Source organism: Lissotriton helveticus, chromosome 2_1 (assembly GCF_964261635.1).
Source record: "Lissotriton helveticus chromosome 2_1, aLisHel1.1, whole genome shotgun sequence".
NCBI classification, from domain to species: domain Eukaryota; kingdom Metazoa; phylum Chordata; class Amphibia; order Caudata; family Salamandridae; genus Lissotriton; species Lissotriton helveticus.
Genome location: NC_136059.1, coordinates 324,030,845 through 324,048,558, shown reverse-complemented (window position 1 = coordinate 324,048,558; position 17,714 = coordinate 324,030,845). Strand labels below are relative to the sequence as shown.

General features: G+C 47.1%; 1 protein-coding gene across 1 annotated transcript in view; it reads right to left on the bottom strand.

The window, feature by feature from the left end:
- Window positions 1-17,714, bottom strand: part of TARS1 (threonyl-tRNA synthetase 1) — a 174,481-nt gene that overhangs the window by 101,238 nt on the left and 55,529 nt on the right. The window contains exon 5 of the mRNA XM_078674916.1: window positions 17,372-17,493. Coding sequence (XP_078531042.1) covers window positions 17,372-17,493 — 122 coding nt within the window. The remainder of the gene's footprint in view (window positions 1-17,371; window positions 17,494-17,714) is intronic.

Below are 17,714 nucleotides of genomic sequence, written 5' to 3'. Positions count from 1 at the left end.
ATGGTTCCCCCTCCTGGTACACTTTGGTGACTTGCGCACTCACACTGCGAAGCCGCAGCCTCACAGCGAAGTTTCATTACGCCCTGATTGGCTGACCACAGGGCGTTGGGCGCCGAGCACGGACCTTGTTGCATTCTCCCTCTCTATCTGGCAGCGTCCTTGACCGGATGCCCCCGTGTCTCTAGACAATTAACGAACTTGCTGGCCCGTTCCCAGCCTACTGTTCCGTGCTACTCTTTGAAGCCCTCCTCCTGCTTACCCAGTTGTCCCCCCGTACAGCTCCCATTGCCATGGGAAAGGTGAACCCGAAGCAAAAGAAGCTGCAGTTCGAGAAGGCAGCAAGCAGTGCTGTCCCCCCTGGCGACACTATGGCGGAGAAAGGTGACTCGGAAGGTCCTCCCCTACTAACTGTGCACGGTAATGAGGCCCTTATGGAATAACTGCGGGCTGGAGTTAAGGCCCTGGACATGAGGTTTGATGCCCTGGATAGGAGCCTCAACACAATGGGGGCGATGCTTGATAAGCACGACGCTCACTTGGGACACTGTGGAGGGGAGAGTGTCCGATCTGGAATATGGCTTTTTACAGACGACTCAAAAGCCTGGAAAGAATGGAGAGGGTGCTTAAGACTACTGCTATGAAGAATGAGGACTTGGAGGCCAGGGGTAGGCGCAACAACATACGAATTGTGGGTATTCCGGAATACACAAACACCGGGCAGTTGGATGGGTTTGTGGAGGGCCTGCTAAGGGATTTGTTTGCACGAGACTCCTTCACCCCCACCTCTGATCATGGCGAGGCCCCTTAATTTCAGGGATAGGGACACTGCATTGCGCTTGGCCCGGCAGCGTGGTTCTCTGGACTGGCTAGTCTCCTCAGTCTACCTATCCGGACTTCACCGTAATGGTTCAGGAGGCCCGTTGAAAGTTTGTGGCGGTCAAGGTTGCCCTCCGTAAAGTTGGTCTCAGATATGAGATGCGCTACCCAGTGCGTGTGAACATGGATATAGACGGGAGATCCAAGACCTTCTACTCCCCAGCTGAGGTGCAGGAGCTTCTTATACACCGGTCAAATAAATCCCAGCATCGGAGGTCACTCACACCGGATCGCTCCCCTCACCTTCCTGATTCTAGCGCCAGTGGCAAACTGTACTCTGCACACAGATAGCTTCAACGAATCGATATGGACAGACTCTCTTGTTCTCGATTTGCTACTCTTAAAGAGGTTACTGGAGCCGCTGGTTAAGTGCCTTTACAATTTCTATAAATGACCGTTTTGTACGCCCGGGGACTGCTTGGAGCGTTGCCTCCTCCCCTGTGCTTGTTGCACCTGCTTTGAAATGTATGGTTTGTCTATTGCATTGTTTGCCATGCTTACATTTGGGTTTGTGACTTTCCCCTACTTAATGGGTATGGGGATGAAGGGGGGGTGGGGGGGTGTTGACTGTTGTAGGTTACTGATCTGCGTTTCCTTATTTGATCTAAACATTAATTGTGCAAGATTGTCTTTCCTATTTATAAGTGCTCAGACCTGTATTAATGTCATGTATTACACACCACACTGAGAACATCACCCTGCTAGCTTGGAATGTTCAGGCCTTAAAGATACACGCAACCACAAGAAAGTGAAGTGCTGCATTATTTGCAGTGCCACCAGACTGATGTAGCATTTCTCCAGGAGACGCACCTCCCCCCTCACTCCTCTCCAAGCTATGTCGCTAGTTGAGGCCCCAACAGGATCTTCACAGGGTACAGTACTTACTCAAGGGGAGTTTCGATTCTGGTGCATAAACTGATCTCATTCCGAACAGTGGCAGTATACTTGGACCTGGAAGGTAGATATATCCTGGTAAAGGGAAGGCTCCTCAGCAGCACAATACTCCTGGTTAATGTATATGCGCTCAATGTAGACAGCCCAGAGTTTTTCCCTGAGCTACATTCACGCATTGACATCATGGGGGCCGATCACATAATCCTGGGGGTTGACCTAAATATTCGGCTTAATCCCCAGTTGGACAGCACCGCAATCACCGTTGACTAAGCCCTGGGCCAGACGAACCCTTACATCACTGCTTGATGCCTTTCACCTCTCAGATGCATGGCGACACCTGCATTCAGCGACAATTGCATACACGCATTATTCTGCCCCACACAACGCCTGGACTACTGATTACTCACCCCTGACCTGGCCACCTGGTAGCATTCAGTTTCCCACCACCCATGCATACTCTTGGACCATTCCCCTGTGGAGCTTGGGCTGCAGATCCCGGAGGCTGAGGACAGGATTGGGCAGTGGCGATTTCCTGAGATGACCTTGCGAGACACGGTTTTCAAGGAAGAATTGCATACTGCTGTTGAGGAGTATTTTGAGCTTACTAGGAACTCCGTGGAGAAAGTCCATAGGTCGCACTCTACTCCACCCACCAGCGGGTATACCCCTTGAGCATCATGGTAAATGCAGTTCTTTGAAGCGTGTGCGCTTTTCGTAGATTCTGAAGTGTAAAGGCAAAGTTGCAGGCCAACTCTGGACACCGGTGTTTCAGGATTATGGTCCTTCATCAGCAGAGTATAGGCAGTTTTTCGGGGTTTGCTGTGCAGGCTGCCAAGTATTATCGGGTCTGGTACCTCTAACGGCGCTTAGGTGCGTAACCTGAGCTCGTCAGCTCGTGTGGCTGGCTAGAGGGAGCCATATTAAGTGAAAGTCCATAGGTCACACTCTACTCCGTGGACTCGAAGGCTGTGCTATGGGGTGCGTTTATAGCCTACATTAGGGGGATATGTATTTCCAAAAGAGTAGGCATTTTGAAGGACCTCTGCCACACATTGGCAGGGATTGAGACCCAGTGGTTTGCCCTGGACGCTGCCTAGGAAGCTAGTCGCTCCACACCCGGCATTAGACGAAGAGTAGTGCTGCTGACTGGATTTCAGGAAGCGGCTGAGACGAAAGCCCCGTTTTTGTATGCCATAGCCGATGATATGGTGAGGAGGAACGTCCAGGACGTACTCTAGCTAGATTGATTCACCCCAACCGTGGGCCCTCGTACATTACCACACAGTCTGGCTCTCGGGGCAAACTGAATACTGATTGTAAAGGTATTATTGAGAGGGTGTTCACATACTATCAGGGCCTCTATAAAACCAGAGTTGACCCTAACCCGGCTCACCGTATCGCTTGTCTCAATGAGATAGCCATGGTATGGCTGGAACGACCATACAGGGAATTTCTCGCTGAACCATTCACGTTTGACGAAGTGCTTCAAGCTGTTTAACACATCCTTAACAAAAAAGAACTTGTCACGAGCTTTCTCCGGCGCTGCCCCAAAGATTTGGTACTCTCTTCCACCGGAATTATGGAGAATCTCTTCAACGAAGGCTTTCAAATTGGAAGCTAAACGATTCCTAATGAACAAATTCTTACCTTAAGATGGATAGGCTCACTTGCTCGTTGTCATTGTTCCCACTATCATGATACCTCCATTTGTAACAGCTCTTCTTTAATGTACTCTGTGCCCCCTCCCCCTCGTTGCGCGTGTACACCTGCTTATTGTATTACCCTCCTGGGCACAATTGTCCCGCATTCTGCAACCATTACAGTCTTTTTTTTCTCTCTCTTTCTCTCTCTCCTGGATGTTAATATTGCATTTATGTTCTCCCTCCCATCATATTGTAAAGCGCTCCGATATCCTTCGGGATCTTGTTCGCACTATAAAAAAACGTTATAAATAAATAAATTGAAGACATGGACGGCTCTAAAGCGCCTTGTCTCGACGGGTTCCCTGGATGTTTCTATAAAACCCTCGCACCGCATATCATTGAAATGTTTCAGGAGGCCATTGAGCGCGGTGAGCTGCCCCCCACACTTTGTGAAGCAGTTGTTCCCAAAGCCAGCAAGGACTCATTGCAATGTGGATCTTACCGGCCACTCTAGCTGCTGAATTTTGATTACAAAATTATAGCAAAAATGTTAGCCAACAGTCTCTCCCTGATTGTTGTTAGGATGATTTCACCTGCACAAGCTGGCTTCATTTCTCGACGGTCCACTGCGCTGAATTTACGCACTTTATTTGCCACTCTTCACCGTGTCAACCCCTCTCTTCCGGCTGCAGCGAGAAGTCTTTTGACTCACTGGAGTGACCCTATTTTAGGGCTACTCTGGTGATTTCCTTATACACCGGTCCAACGGCTCACACTCTCCCCCCTTTAAATTGTCCAGAGGAACCCGGCAAGGCTGCCCCCTCTCCGCCCCTTCTTTTTATACTTGCCTTGGATCCCCTTGTATATCAACTTTTGGAGAAACACCAACATAGGGGAATTCAATTTAACACGGGTCCCTATTGCTTACTCTTTATGCGGAAGACATCATTCTTTATGTTAGGCAACCAGATGACAATTTAGACCCGATCCTCTGTGTATTCACCTGATTTGGCACCCTGTCGGGATTGCAAATTAACTGGGAGAAGTCTGAGGTATTTCCTCTGACAGATGCCCGTTGCAACCATACCTCTGAGTTCCCCTTCAAATGGTGTGATGATTCACTCAAGTACCTTGGCATGCATATTCATAGAGACCAATCACAAATTGTTCAACTTAATTCTGGGCCTGCCTTGCTCAAACTCTCCGGTAGCATCGACCGCTGGTTGAAACTTCCCTTAGCTATGGCTGGCAGAATGGCTCTTGTCAAAATGGTCGTGCTCCCACAATTTTTATAACTGTTTCACAATATCCCTATTCCACTGTACGGGAGCTTCTTCTCGTCTCTTCGCTCTCATCTTCTGCCACAGGTATGGGGGGGGCGGAAGGCCAGCCCAGGGTCTGCTAGGACGCTCTCACTCTGCCTTTTGAACGCGGGGGATTCAGGGTTCCAAACTTCCGTATTTATTATTTGATCGCGCAGTGTCGTTTTGAACAACACTGGTTTCATGTTGACGCACGAATTCCGTACATCAGGCTGGAGGCAGACCTTGCCCTCCCTACTCCTCTTTCAGCGCTATTACCAGTTGGGATTCCACGAGATCTACAGGACTTACAGACTCTTTCTACAACTAGCTGGGCATGGAAACAGTTGACGCGCATCCCCAGAGCTACACTGCTTTATTCTCCATCTCTTCCTCTGGCTGGGAATCTTTGGATCCCCATCACCAAGGAGGCCGTAGTGCAGAGTACACTGTTGAAATTTAACTTGGAAATATTTGGGGCTCTTTTCCCGAACAATCCTATTTTCTCACGCTCCGAGGTCACGCGCTTCTCAGACGCCACCATTCTAGACCACTTCATTCTCCACCGGTTGAAAAAGCTTTTATTGTTCGATTATTTAAAATCATTACAATATGCTGACAATATAAAAATAGTTATCTAAAAAACGACATAAGTTATATTCCCTAATTTTTTACTCCAGTCAGTTCAACATTAAACCTTCAGTAAAATGTCATATTCTAGCTATACAGTTTACAAACAAGGTGCATTAATTATTTTAATTTTTTTTAAATGGGAGATATGACACCTCTCCCCTCCTTCCAAACCTACAGTTTTCTTTTTTTGCGGCTCTGTATTGGCGGACAGTCCTATACGAATTAGGTCTATGAATTTCCCCAGCCGTGCTACTGTTTGACTTGTTGTAGACGAAAAACACAGGTCCGAAATTTCGCAGCATCGGTTGAGGCCCTGAGCTCTGCAGATTGGAATGACCAAACGATGCCTCTCACTGGCTAGTTTTGGGCAGCAACACAACAAATGCTACCAGGATTCCTGATGGTAATCACAAAGTCTGCAAGCTACTGATTTATTCACATGGGCCCAGCTTTGATTGAACTCCAGTATGGGTAATGCCAGGAGCCTCATGTAAGTGATCTTTTTTCGAGTTTGAACCGATAGAGCTTGCTCAAGATAGGGCTGTGCTTTTCCCACTTTATAGGAAGCATCCAGTGAGGAGAGATTTGGGTGATGATGCAGACTAACGAGATCTCTTGCGAATGATTTTTGCTTTACCTGTCGGTTCACTGCTCTTTTCCATGCTGGAATTGAAATATTCGTATTGGCCAGGTTTTGCACCTCTATTTCCAGCAATTGATTGGCTACTGCCAGTTGCGCTTGCCATGGGGATCCGCTTTCTTCGAAGATTGTTTTAATTTGTGCTTTCAATGCTGTTGCTGGGGCTCGCAAGGTGCTAATGTAATATTTTATTGTGTCTCCCAGGCAAGAGATGTCGGGGCGGGAGAGCCCCAGCTCCAGCCTTACTCTGGCTCTCCTGGCCTGTGGTGGGATGCCCAGCACTTTCTTATATGCGGCAATTTGAAAACTCATATAAAAGCTGGTAATGGCTCCGGGGAAGATTAAATGGCCATAATTTACTGAGGGCACTATTTTTGCTTTTAAGACTTTCAAGATAGATTCCGTGGATGGACTGTGTAATTTTCGATTGAGGCTTCCTAGACTGCAGGTGATTCCTGCCCCTTTACTTCTTAGATGCTTCAAGTGAGCTGTTGACTTTGCCCCCTCCGTTAGCCTGAGGCCCAGATAGTTATAATTTTTGCAAGATCTAATTTTCTGGTCACCCAGGCGCCATTGGGCTATATGCTTTCGATGGTACTTCCCGAAGATAAGAATCTTGGTCTTCTCCTGGTTTACCAATAAATTATTCTTTTGATTAAACCTGTATAGCGCGTCTAGGGCTTTCTGTAAGCCCATCCTGGTATGATCCAAAATTACAAGGTCGTCAGCGTACTGAAGTATTTGGAGCCGCACATTCCCCAGCTTTGGAATGACTAAGTTTGCCCCCTCCAATGCTTGACCCAGGTCGGATGTGTAGATGTTGAACAGAAGCGGTGCAAGTACACACCCTTGTTTAAGGCCGTTATTTGTTAGGACCTTGTTGGTCAGCAACGTTTGACTGGTCTTAATCCGTACCCAGGTCCCATCGTATAGAGATCTTATTGCCTTAAACAGCTTTTCGGGGATGCCCCAATTGGTGAGTTTACTCCATAATATGCCACGGTCTACTCGATCAAATGCTGCGCTGTAGTCCACAAAACAGCAAAACAAAGGAGGTTGAGCGGGCTGAGTCGCACGTCTGGACAAGTATCCCAGTGCTATGATATTATCTACTGTGGAACATTGTGGTCTGAATCCAGTTTGAAAAAGTGGAAGGATGTTGTGCTCCTCCGCCCAGCTTTCTAATTCCTTCAACAGCACTCTAGCATATGCCTTTGCTTCGATGTCTAGCAAGGCCACAAGCCGATAGTTTTCAGGTTTTGTACGGTCTCCTTTTTTATATATGGGGCAGAGTATTGAGCCTTTCCACGATGTTGGAATGGAGGCCGTTTCAAAGGCATGCTTAAAGAGTGGGGTTAGCTGGTCTGCTCAGAATCCGTATGCCTCTTTGAACACAGCCGCTGGGACTCCGTTGGGGCCCGGTGCGCTGTCTATCCTCATTTTCTTGATTAAGTTGATTATCTCTCTTGTGTTTATGAACAAACACTTCTCCTCATCTTCATAGTCTAATGAATTTTGTTGTTCTTGCGTGACCCTCATTACCTGATCTGTTGTATACAATTGTTTTGCGTACTTGACCCACTCCGTGGCTGCCACGCCGTTTTCTTTGCTTTGGTCGGTGTGGCTTAATTGTCTGATGTGTCTCCAGAATCGGAGGACGTGGCCATTTTCTTTGAGCATATTAAATATTTTCAGCCACTCTGTCTCAATTTTTTTGGTTCGGATTTCCCATATTTTTTCCTGTGTTCACTTGGTAGGGTTTTTATTTCCGCACTGTCACTCCTTTTCTTCTCGCCTTCAATGCTTTAGAGAGGCTCCGTTTGGTTTGCTCTAAGTCCATGGGGTTTAGCTGTAATAGGTGGTTTTGCGGGTGAAGGCCTTGAGTTTTCAGGTTCCCCCTGACCTGTCCTAGGACCGATTTTAATTCCAGAAATAGATCCTTCCAGTGTTCCGTGGGAGGAGCCATTGTTTGGCACTGCTCTTTATGGATAACCCACTCCATGAGCATTGGGCTTGATTTTATGGTCCACTTTATTCTATTCAATACTGTGTGGTGCTCTTCCTCAGTTGAGGTGCCCAATGTTCCTGGGTGTTTTGCGGTTTTCCCATTTATATCAAAAGTGACCCTCAGTGGATTGTGATCGCTTTCTTCCCTGTCTCCCACCTTAAAGTCCTTGAAATATGTTACAAGTTTCTTTACGATAAAGATATAATCGATTGTTGACTTGTTCTTGAAGGTGGGCAAGGGACGCCATTGAGGGTCCACTGCTTTCATGGAAGCATGGGTGGAGACCATGTTATGCTCAAACGACAGCTGATATAGAGGCGCCAATTCTGTTATGCTTGAAGTGTCCCTCGTTTCATCTCCTAGCCCCCTGATGTTCATATCCCCTGCAAAGATTGGAAAGTGAGAGGCATATTTGTTTATCAGATGGTCCATTTTTTTGGATAATAATTTTATTACTTGCTTTTTTTGCCTTGTGGCGGGGTTTATGTAACAATTGATTATCAACAAACGAATTGCGTTATTGTTACTTTTGAGACCGGAGATCAAGACTGCTTGGAGATTCGCAGAGTTCGTTTCTATTGAGTTTACCTCTATTTTACGGTTATGGTTAATGTAGATTGAAAGCCCACCTGCTGCTCTCCCGAAGATATTACTTTTTATTGCTGCAGTGTGAATCTCGTAGTACCCTGAGAGAATTAGAGGTTCAGTAGCCCATGTCTCTTGTAGACAAAGTATGTCGTTTTCTCGAAGGTACAAGATTGCTGCTTTACAATTAAGCATTCTTTTTAACCCTGCGACATTCCATGATAAGATGGACAGGAGAGTATTATTCCCCCATTTTTGGTTCTTATTCCAGTATCTGGCTCCCTTGTTTTTATTAGGTATGCCGTCGATGGCTCATGTCTCCCGAACCCATCAACGTTTTTTGCCTTGCGATGTTATTTGGTTCCACATGGAACACTGCCCTTTGCTCTGCTGAGCTTATTATCTTATAGGCGTTGTAAAGTCTCGGGTCCATGGCCGCACTTTTCCCTGTTTGTTTGCCTGACGTCCCCTTTAACACCGAGTAGACCTCCTTTATTGGGGAGTTTAATGCTAAAACATGTGGATATTTCTCAGGTATGGGAAATGCTATATCAATTCCCCAGGCGGCCATCATTGCTATTTCATCAGTTGTGAGCCCCACTTGAGCCTGTCGGCTCAATCCAATTGAGGTTGATTCTCCATGAGAGTCGCTAGTTAGACTTAAGAATTTAACCCAGACTAAATTGTTTGATTGTATTTCCGTAAGAGATGTTATGTGCTTAAAAAGCCTGAGTAAATTGCCCCTGTTTAAAATTTCATGGTTGCCTTTGATGTAATATCTGGGGGTTAGAATCACCTCATATGTTGTTTTACTGGTTTGGTTTGCTTTGTTCTTATCATTTAGTTCTCCTTCGCTACCGCTTGTTTTGCGTCTAATGCCATGGGTCCATTGGCCTAGGACTGACTGCTGGGCCAAACTTTGAGATGGCTGTTCTACTTGGTCGCTCATTTTCTGACCCCCATGGGCGAGGAGTCCCTTAGTTGTACTAGCCCAGTTCTCTGGTGCTTGATCCTTGCATGCTCCCCCTGGTTTTCTATGCTCTCTCATTTTGTTGTTTAATTCCGGGGGTGGTTGAGCTCTAATTACCGTGCCGGTTGGGCTTTGAACACCCTCTGTATGGGGGGTTGGCTGTTTGTAACTATCCCTCAGATCTGTCTTCCCCGTGGGGGGTGAGGCTGTGCCTAATGAGTTATTTGAAGGTTGACTTTTTGTAAAGATCGGAAAGAGGCGTCTTGTTTCTATGGTACTTTGTAGTTTTTGAAAATGAGTTGGTAAAAGGAGGGCGCGTGTTTTTGCTGACTTAGCTTTTTTTTCCTGTTTCTTTAGCTTTTTCTTGGCCCTCCTTGACAGCGGGATCTCTTACTTGTCTGGTCGAGGTTGTCGTCTTCTGAATGTTTTTCCGAGGAAGAATGACTGCTGTTGGATTTGCATCTGTCCGGACTACTAGAGACTTTGTTCGATGTCGAGGAGTCTTGTGCCTCCGAGTTGAATACTGAATGCCCCGAGTTTCCTCCTCCTGCTGTACCTGGCTGATTTTCAAGGTTTAAAGCTGGACTGGAGCTATCCTTATTGCTTGAAGTTCCTGTTTGAATTTTTAGTGCTTCCACCATCCCTTTAAGAATTTCTGGCAGTGTTGCCCATGTGTCCATGAGTGCTGCGCACGAGCAGGTGCCTGTGCTGTTATTCTGGATGTCACTCAGCTTTTTCTCCAGGAGTTCCACCTTGTTGTTTAGCTCCACTAGACGCAGCGCGATAGTTGCTAGAAGATCAATTTGTAACTCCATTTTCTTTGATTGCCAGAGCAGTGACCTGGCCATGTTTTGCACTGTTTCTCCGGGAGGGGATGCACCTTGATCCAAGCTGGCACTACTCTCCTGGTGCTTTTGGCTTTGGGGACTTGGTGTAAGGGAGGGAGAGCATTGGTCCTCATTAGAGCTTCTGTAAAAAGTTGGAGTCCGCTCTAATGTACTTTGAATCTTGGATTCCACATTTTGGAGGAATATTGGGGATAGACAACCCAAATTTTGCAGCTGCTCTGGCACACCTAAGTTTCTTAGCCCAGAGCCTGGTTTTAGTGACAATGGCCTCTGCTCCGGGGAGTGAAGAATCGATTGGTCCTGGCAATGTATTTGGGCAATTGTAACTTGCTCTGTCTTTCTGCAGATTAGTGCGGGTTGTCGCTTATTGGGTCAGATAAATGTCCCAGCCCTGAACAGGAGCGCGAGCGTCGTCTTTCTAAGCTTGTGCTTCCAGAACTTTCGCATTGTGTTTGTGTGTTTGGCAGCTTTTGAAGGGGCCGATTCCCTGAACTGTTGTCCATCCCGTCGCTGCTCATGCCTTCTTGTTGCACTGGCATATCTAAGGTGGTCTTTGGGTTAGGCGTAAGTTTCACCAGAAATTGTGTAATGAGACCGCCTGATGGCGATTTCAAACAGGGCTTTTTATCTTGATCTACAAACTTTGTGCTCCTTAAAATTCTGGGTGAAGCTTTGAACTGATCTAATTACTTTGCGTGGCCATTTTCTAATTGCTGGCTGCTTTTTGATTCACCTTTTTTTGTCATTCCTCTATCTGGGTAGTCTAAATCAACTACCGTAAAGCAGCGCTTGCACTCAGCCTATCTGCACTCTCTCGTCTCTCGCGTCTCCTTAGCCCGGTGCTTCCCGCTACGCTGGGGGTCAGCTTGATATTTATGCGCCTCCGGGCGCGGAAGAGGAGTGACCAGCTGTCTGCTGCAAAGAACCCTGGCCAGTGTAGTTGCCCCCCTACTGCGGCCGCGCCAGGTGTTGCAACGGCTGCGGCGGCAGGGGGAAACCAACAGGAGGGCAGAGGAAACTACAGCAACCGGGGCCGTGGAACACCAAGTGCCAGTAAGTCACTTGCTGGAGCAATTCAATTATGTGGGAAATGACGCGGTAGGCCCCCCTGCGCAGTTAAAAACAGGTCGAAATTAACTCTTCAAGATTCCGCGGGTCCTGGGCCAGACCGGTCCAGTGATATTCCTTGGTACAGAAAATGTCTGTGATAGTCCTGGTTAGACAATTCTGTTTTTGAAGTAGCTTTGCAGCGGTTTTCCAAATTTAGACAAGTGAGTTTGCACAAAACTGCTCCTGGGCCGGCTCCTACTCCACTTCTGTCTCTTGCGTCCTGCCTATGGGCCTCTAAGATTCTACGCTCTGCCGTAGGTCGCACTTGTCACACAACCATTCTGTGTGTGAATTCCTGGGAGGGGGTGCTGAAGAACTGGAGTGACGACAATTTGGATAATTATGGATTTTTTTATGTGAGCGTGTGTTACATCCTCTGCTTCGCGGTCCGCTGCTCGCTGCCCTTTGCCTTTTCCTTATTTTCCTTATTATCTCCTACCTGCCCCTGCTCCAAAGGTCACCTCTCTCTGCTCTCAGCTGGTCCGCTGCAATACACTCGGCGCCGAACCCCCGAGCTGCCAAACAGCCAGCCAGGTGGGTACAGGGGCAGCTTTGTAGCTTCTGGGCAGCTGATGCGAGGCAGCGAGGGTAGGTAAGGTGAAATCACACCAGGGCAGTCACAAGCGGCTGGTCACGCCGTAGGAGGGGGTTGGTACCAATGCCACTGCAGGGGTGGTCCGCGGGAGGGGGACGGGAGAGGGTGGCGAGCCGCAGGACCGTAATGTCTCACTCGCGGCTAGCTCACCTCAGCTCCGGTCCACTCCGCTACTTCCGCTTGCCTCTGCTGCTGGATCTCCTGCTCGTTCGCGGTCTCTCTGAGCCCTCTGGGCTCGCTCACCTCCTCCGCTTGCTGCCCTCCAGGGCCGACAAACTGCGTGCGGTGACGGCCGGCGGGGGGGGGGGAGATGTCTCCCAGGCAGACCGCTCTTGCTCTTTTTGACCCCGCGGCCCCTTCGCCGCTGCTGGTCCTCTGCTCGAGGCTTCTGCTCCCCCACCCCTCAGCTCCTCCGGCTCGCAGCTCCCAGCTCGTGGCACACCTCTGCCGCAAAACTCTCGCAGGTACTTTCTCCCAAAATGCACCAGCGGCGGAGCTTGTTGCCACCGGTTATTGAGTGCATTCAGGTCAACAGTCCCGACTTACCCCGTAGAATGGCTGGAGTTCCCCCCATTATCTCTCCTCATTAACGACGTTAGTGGCGAACACTTAATGTCTAAAATGTATAAAGACGCCATATCTGTTCTTCCCCCCTCCCCCCTCAGGGACTTGAAACTGAGGCAGACATGGGACCGCAGCCTGGGCCATCGCGCTACCAGACACTCAGTGGCAATATTGTTGTGAACAAACGCGTAAGATCTCTTTTAATTATAGGCACAAACCGTTACATTTTAAATTCCTTCGGCGGGCATATGTCACACCATGCATGGTACACATTATGGACCCTACCAAGCCCCACGCTTGCCCTCGCTGCAAGACTTCCATGACAGATTTTGCCATATGGCATGAACCTTTCCCAAGGAAGCCCAGTTTTGGGGTAAAATGTTCGAAGCAATATCATCAATGTTAGACCGTCCCATCCCTCCCTCCCCCCTCTTGGCCCTATTGGGATATGTCGGGGACCTCCCCAAATCCTGCCGTCATTTCTGTGCCATTGTACTGTTGCTATATAGAGAGAAGTTGCTATATTTTGGGGCAGCAAACACTCCCCTACTGTAAAGGGCTGATTGTACAGCATGACCCATTGCAACACCAATTCTGAACTGTACTCCCAGTTGCAAGCCCCCGCCTCCCGCCCTCTTGACATTTGGCACCCGTTTAAGCTGTACCTATCAGAACAGACTTCAGTGAGCTCGCAAAGTGGCCCAGAGCCCACTACAATGCAGTAATGATGTATTTGTTGTACCGTTATTATCCTACTATATATGTACTTGGGGTATCGGTACGACATGTAATAACACGTTGTGGTGTATTGTGTACAAGTGTGGATCTCAGGATGATCTAATTGTCTTTATTGGGAAAAATCGTTAAATAAAAAATAAAGGCATGAGCAGCGACGGGATGTTTTGCTAATAATCCCCCGTAATATAAAATAATATAATATAAAAATGGTGCGTCGCTGTGTTACAGTCGAGTTGTGGCGTCAAAAATCCTTCTTCCAGACAAAGCAGAAAATGGTAGGTCACCGATCATAATTAAAACTTATGTTTAAATAAAGGGAGAACTAGTTTATAACAAAAAATAATAATAATTTTTACCCCTCATGTTTTTGTCGCAGCCAGACAAGGCAGCCCGTTCCAAGTAGCCCCCAAAGGTGGCGACTCAAGACGCGGCCAATGGCAGGACCCTGGCGAGTTTGGCAATTTCTACCAAACCAAGTCCTACCCTTGTCGTCGTGCGTGCAGAGGTGGCCAAAGAGGCAACTTCAGCAATAATCAAGGTGAGAATACAGAACTCAGTGAGGATTTCCATTGGGGGGCTGTTGGCCCTTTTTCCAATCGAACTGGAGAAAACTGTTCTCAGATGCATGGGTACTGCAGATGGTGGAGGGTTTCACATCAAATCTTAATGAACCCAGACCAAATCCCAGCCACCCACTCATTTGACCTTTCTACCCGAGGAGAGAACACTGGTGTGCCAGGAAATAGACAGCCTTTTGCAGAAAGGGCAATAGTTGGGTCAGAGATTCACCCTGTGGCTTCATCAGCAACATCTTCTAAGTGGAAAAGATGGGCGGCGAACAGCGCACGGTCATCAACCTCAAAGAGTTCAACTCTTGGCTACTTTATCGTCATTTCAAAATGGAGGGTATCCACCTCCTACGAGACCTGCTCCAGATATCCGATTGGATGGTCCACTTGGATTTGAAGGACGCTTATCTGACGGTTCCTATCTTTCCCCCACACAGACACTTCCTACAGTTCTGCTGGGAGGCCCAGCTGTTCAAATTCACCACCCTTCTGTTCAGTCTCTCCTCAGCTCCATGATGCTTCACCAAGCTGATGAGGCCGGTCATCGAACATTTACGGGCTCGAGGGATAAGATTTATTGTTTACCTCGAAGATATCCTGCTTATGGATCAATGCCCAACTCGACTTTCCAAGCATTTGCAGACGGCAATAGATCTGCTAGAATCCTTAGGGTTCGTAATAAAGTGAAGTAAATCAGCTCTGGTCCTATCTCAGTCGATGGAATTTTTGGGCTTCGTGGTGAATGCAACCGAGGCGACTCTCAGTCTACCAGCGAGGAAACTGTCCACAATTCGACACATATTGCGGAGGACAATATCCAAATCCCACATGTCACTTTGGCAATTGGAAAAGATACTAGGACTTCGGTCGTCCTCTATCCAGACGATTTTCACAGGTTCTCTCCATTACAGGACCCGTCAACGTTTGAAAATCGAGCAATTTCTTAAAGGCCTGTCATATTCACAGAGGATTCCTTTCTCACCCGAAGCAAAAGAAGAGATGAGTTGGTGGCTAGGCCACATGGAAGCCGGGAATGGCAGGGCGATTTTCGTCTCCCCACCCGACCTCATAATCAAGTCCGACACTAGCGGTTCTGGGGACTATTCCACAAGCAGAAAATGGTCCTCTATCGAACTCTCTCTACACATCAACTGCTTGGAGTTGTTGGCAGGATCCTTCACGATTCGCTGTTGGACCAAACAGAAGGTGTAGTGTTCCGTTAAAATGGACAATGTGGCAGCAGTACGCTACGTCAATCACCTAGGAGGGACGAGGTCAAAGACACTGTCGGCCCTAGCCGGAAACCTTTGGGAGTTTTGTCTAGCCAATCAAATCTCCTTGTCAGCGGAGCATCTTCCTGGGAGCTCCAATCAAGAAGACGAATGGCACTCTCGCCATTGGAGAGATGGAAGCCTGTGGAAATTGAACCCACAGATCTTTCGACAAATCCAGAACAGGTGGGGTCCCTTCTCCAAGGACCTGTTCTCATCCTGACTGTACTTCCAGCTCGACAGGCATAGCAGCTGGAGGCCAGATCTACAGGCGACAGCCTTGGACAACTTCCTACAGGATTGGAGCAAGGAACAACCTTATGCCTTTCCCCCCTTCGTCATGAGGTTGATGGCACAAGTACGCAGGCAGACGTGGTAGTGATAAACCCAATTTGGAGATCTCAAGTCTTGTATCCAGTGTTGATGGAACTTTCTTGGAATTTTCCAATCCCTCTACCCCTGTTTCCGGATCTTCTCAGGGATCCCCAAGACAATCCTCATCCATTGCTCATAGCTGGGTCTCTTCGTCTCATGGCCTGGAGGGTTACAGGCGATGTTGGCAAGTCCCAGGCCTTTCGGCAGAAGCTTCCACCTTGCTCGCTAAGGCCTGGGCAGACAATACAAACAGACGATACAATTCCACCTGGTCGTGATGGGTGTTTTGGTGTCATCAACATCAAATTGATCCGTTAGGGGCGGACGTTGTCCACGTGATAAACTTTCTAGCGAGCATGGCTTCCCAGGGCTTCGCATATCGATCTATTACTTACAGAGCAGCGATTTCAGCAGGATACTTGCCCGTGGAGGGTCACCCAGCCAGGAAACATCTGCTGGTCAGGAAACTGTTAAGAGATATCAGACTCTCAGTTCCTCCTGAACCCAAATACACATCGCTATGGGATGTTAACAAGGTCCTATCCTTATTTCAATCTTGGCCTCATAATAAATATCGGTCCTGAAAACAACTGTCAGCAAAGTTGGCAATGCTTCCGTGTCTGTTATCCTGTTGCAGAGTTTCAGATGTCCGATCCCTGGATAGCACAGGTATAGTGTTTACCCCGGAAGTGGTCTTGTTTCATATTAATCGCAGGAAAAAATGTAATTCTACAACTGTTTCTTATCCAGCTTTAGGAGCAAATCCTAAATTATATATAGCTCGCACTATTAAGGCTTATGAAATTGTGACTGAAGAACTCCGCCCTCATGGTGAGAAACAACTGCTAATTGTACTCACAAACCTCACAAAGAAGTTTTGTCCCCTACGATTGCCAGATGAGTCAGGTGGGAGCACACTCAGTCAGAGGGGCCATGGCCTCAAAAGCATTTTGTCTAGGAGCTCGCCTTGAAGATATTCGTAACACAGCAGACTGGTCAAACAACGACATCTTTAAGACCTTTTACTTTTGACCGGTTCCCTCTCTGGCAAGCGTGGTGGTGGATAAGCTTTGAACTAGCCTACTCCTCGCCTTCTAGTCCTGACATAGAATGAAAAATGTCCTAGCTAAGGTAAAGGAAAGTTGATTGGATGACCTCTTTTGATGTTATTCCCTAGTTTTAATGGGAAATGTAGTTTTTTATGAACTTTACACATTTTCTAAAATGGCTGCCGGAGTAGCTAATTGTAATAAAAGTGGAGAGAGACAAGCAGCCTAATCCTCAATAGAATTGAAACTTTCCTTTACATTAGCTAGGAATTTTTTCATTGTGGGTTCAAAGAGCACAGAAATACAAGGGAGCCCACAGCATGTTGAGTAGAATGGAGCGCAAAGAGCTGTTCAACGACAGAGTAGGTATAAGATGGCAAATCCAACTCCTTAAAAGCTATTGGAGAGTAATAAATATTCAGTTTAGTAGGTAGCCATTTTGGTGGATTATCCAAAAAGAACCTCTCCAGGCGTTTGATATTTCATAGAACTCAGACAACCTGTAGCAATGCAAAGCTGACTATTATAATTGCTTTTGCGTTGAACTATGACTTGCCTGAGACACGCAGAAAAACCCATAGAATATAATTTTTGTTTTTTAAAAAGAACTTCAAATCACACAAAAATAAGCTTCAGGAATGACCAATGCAAGCATATTTGCCAAAGTACTAAATATTGATTAAGGAAGATTTAAGAACGTACCCATCATCGAGGAACATGTCATAATAGAATCCATTTTCGATTGGTGGCCCATAACACAAACAACCACCATAGGTGCGCTCCATTGCTTCACCCATTATATGTGCACTGGAGTGCCAGTACACCTAAACAAAAGACAAATGAAAGAATGAAAGATTACGGGGCATTAACTTAAATACTGTTTTACATTATTTTAAAAAAATTGTATTACATTTTCTCACAACATTATGGCATCACAAGTACGAATGTTTGTAGGTTGATTATTTTTAGGATAACAGGTTATAGAAAAAAAGCAGGAAAAAAATACCAAAAGACAGAACACAAAACCAGAGTAAATGAAACCAAA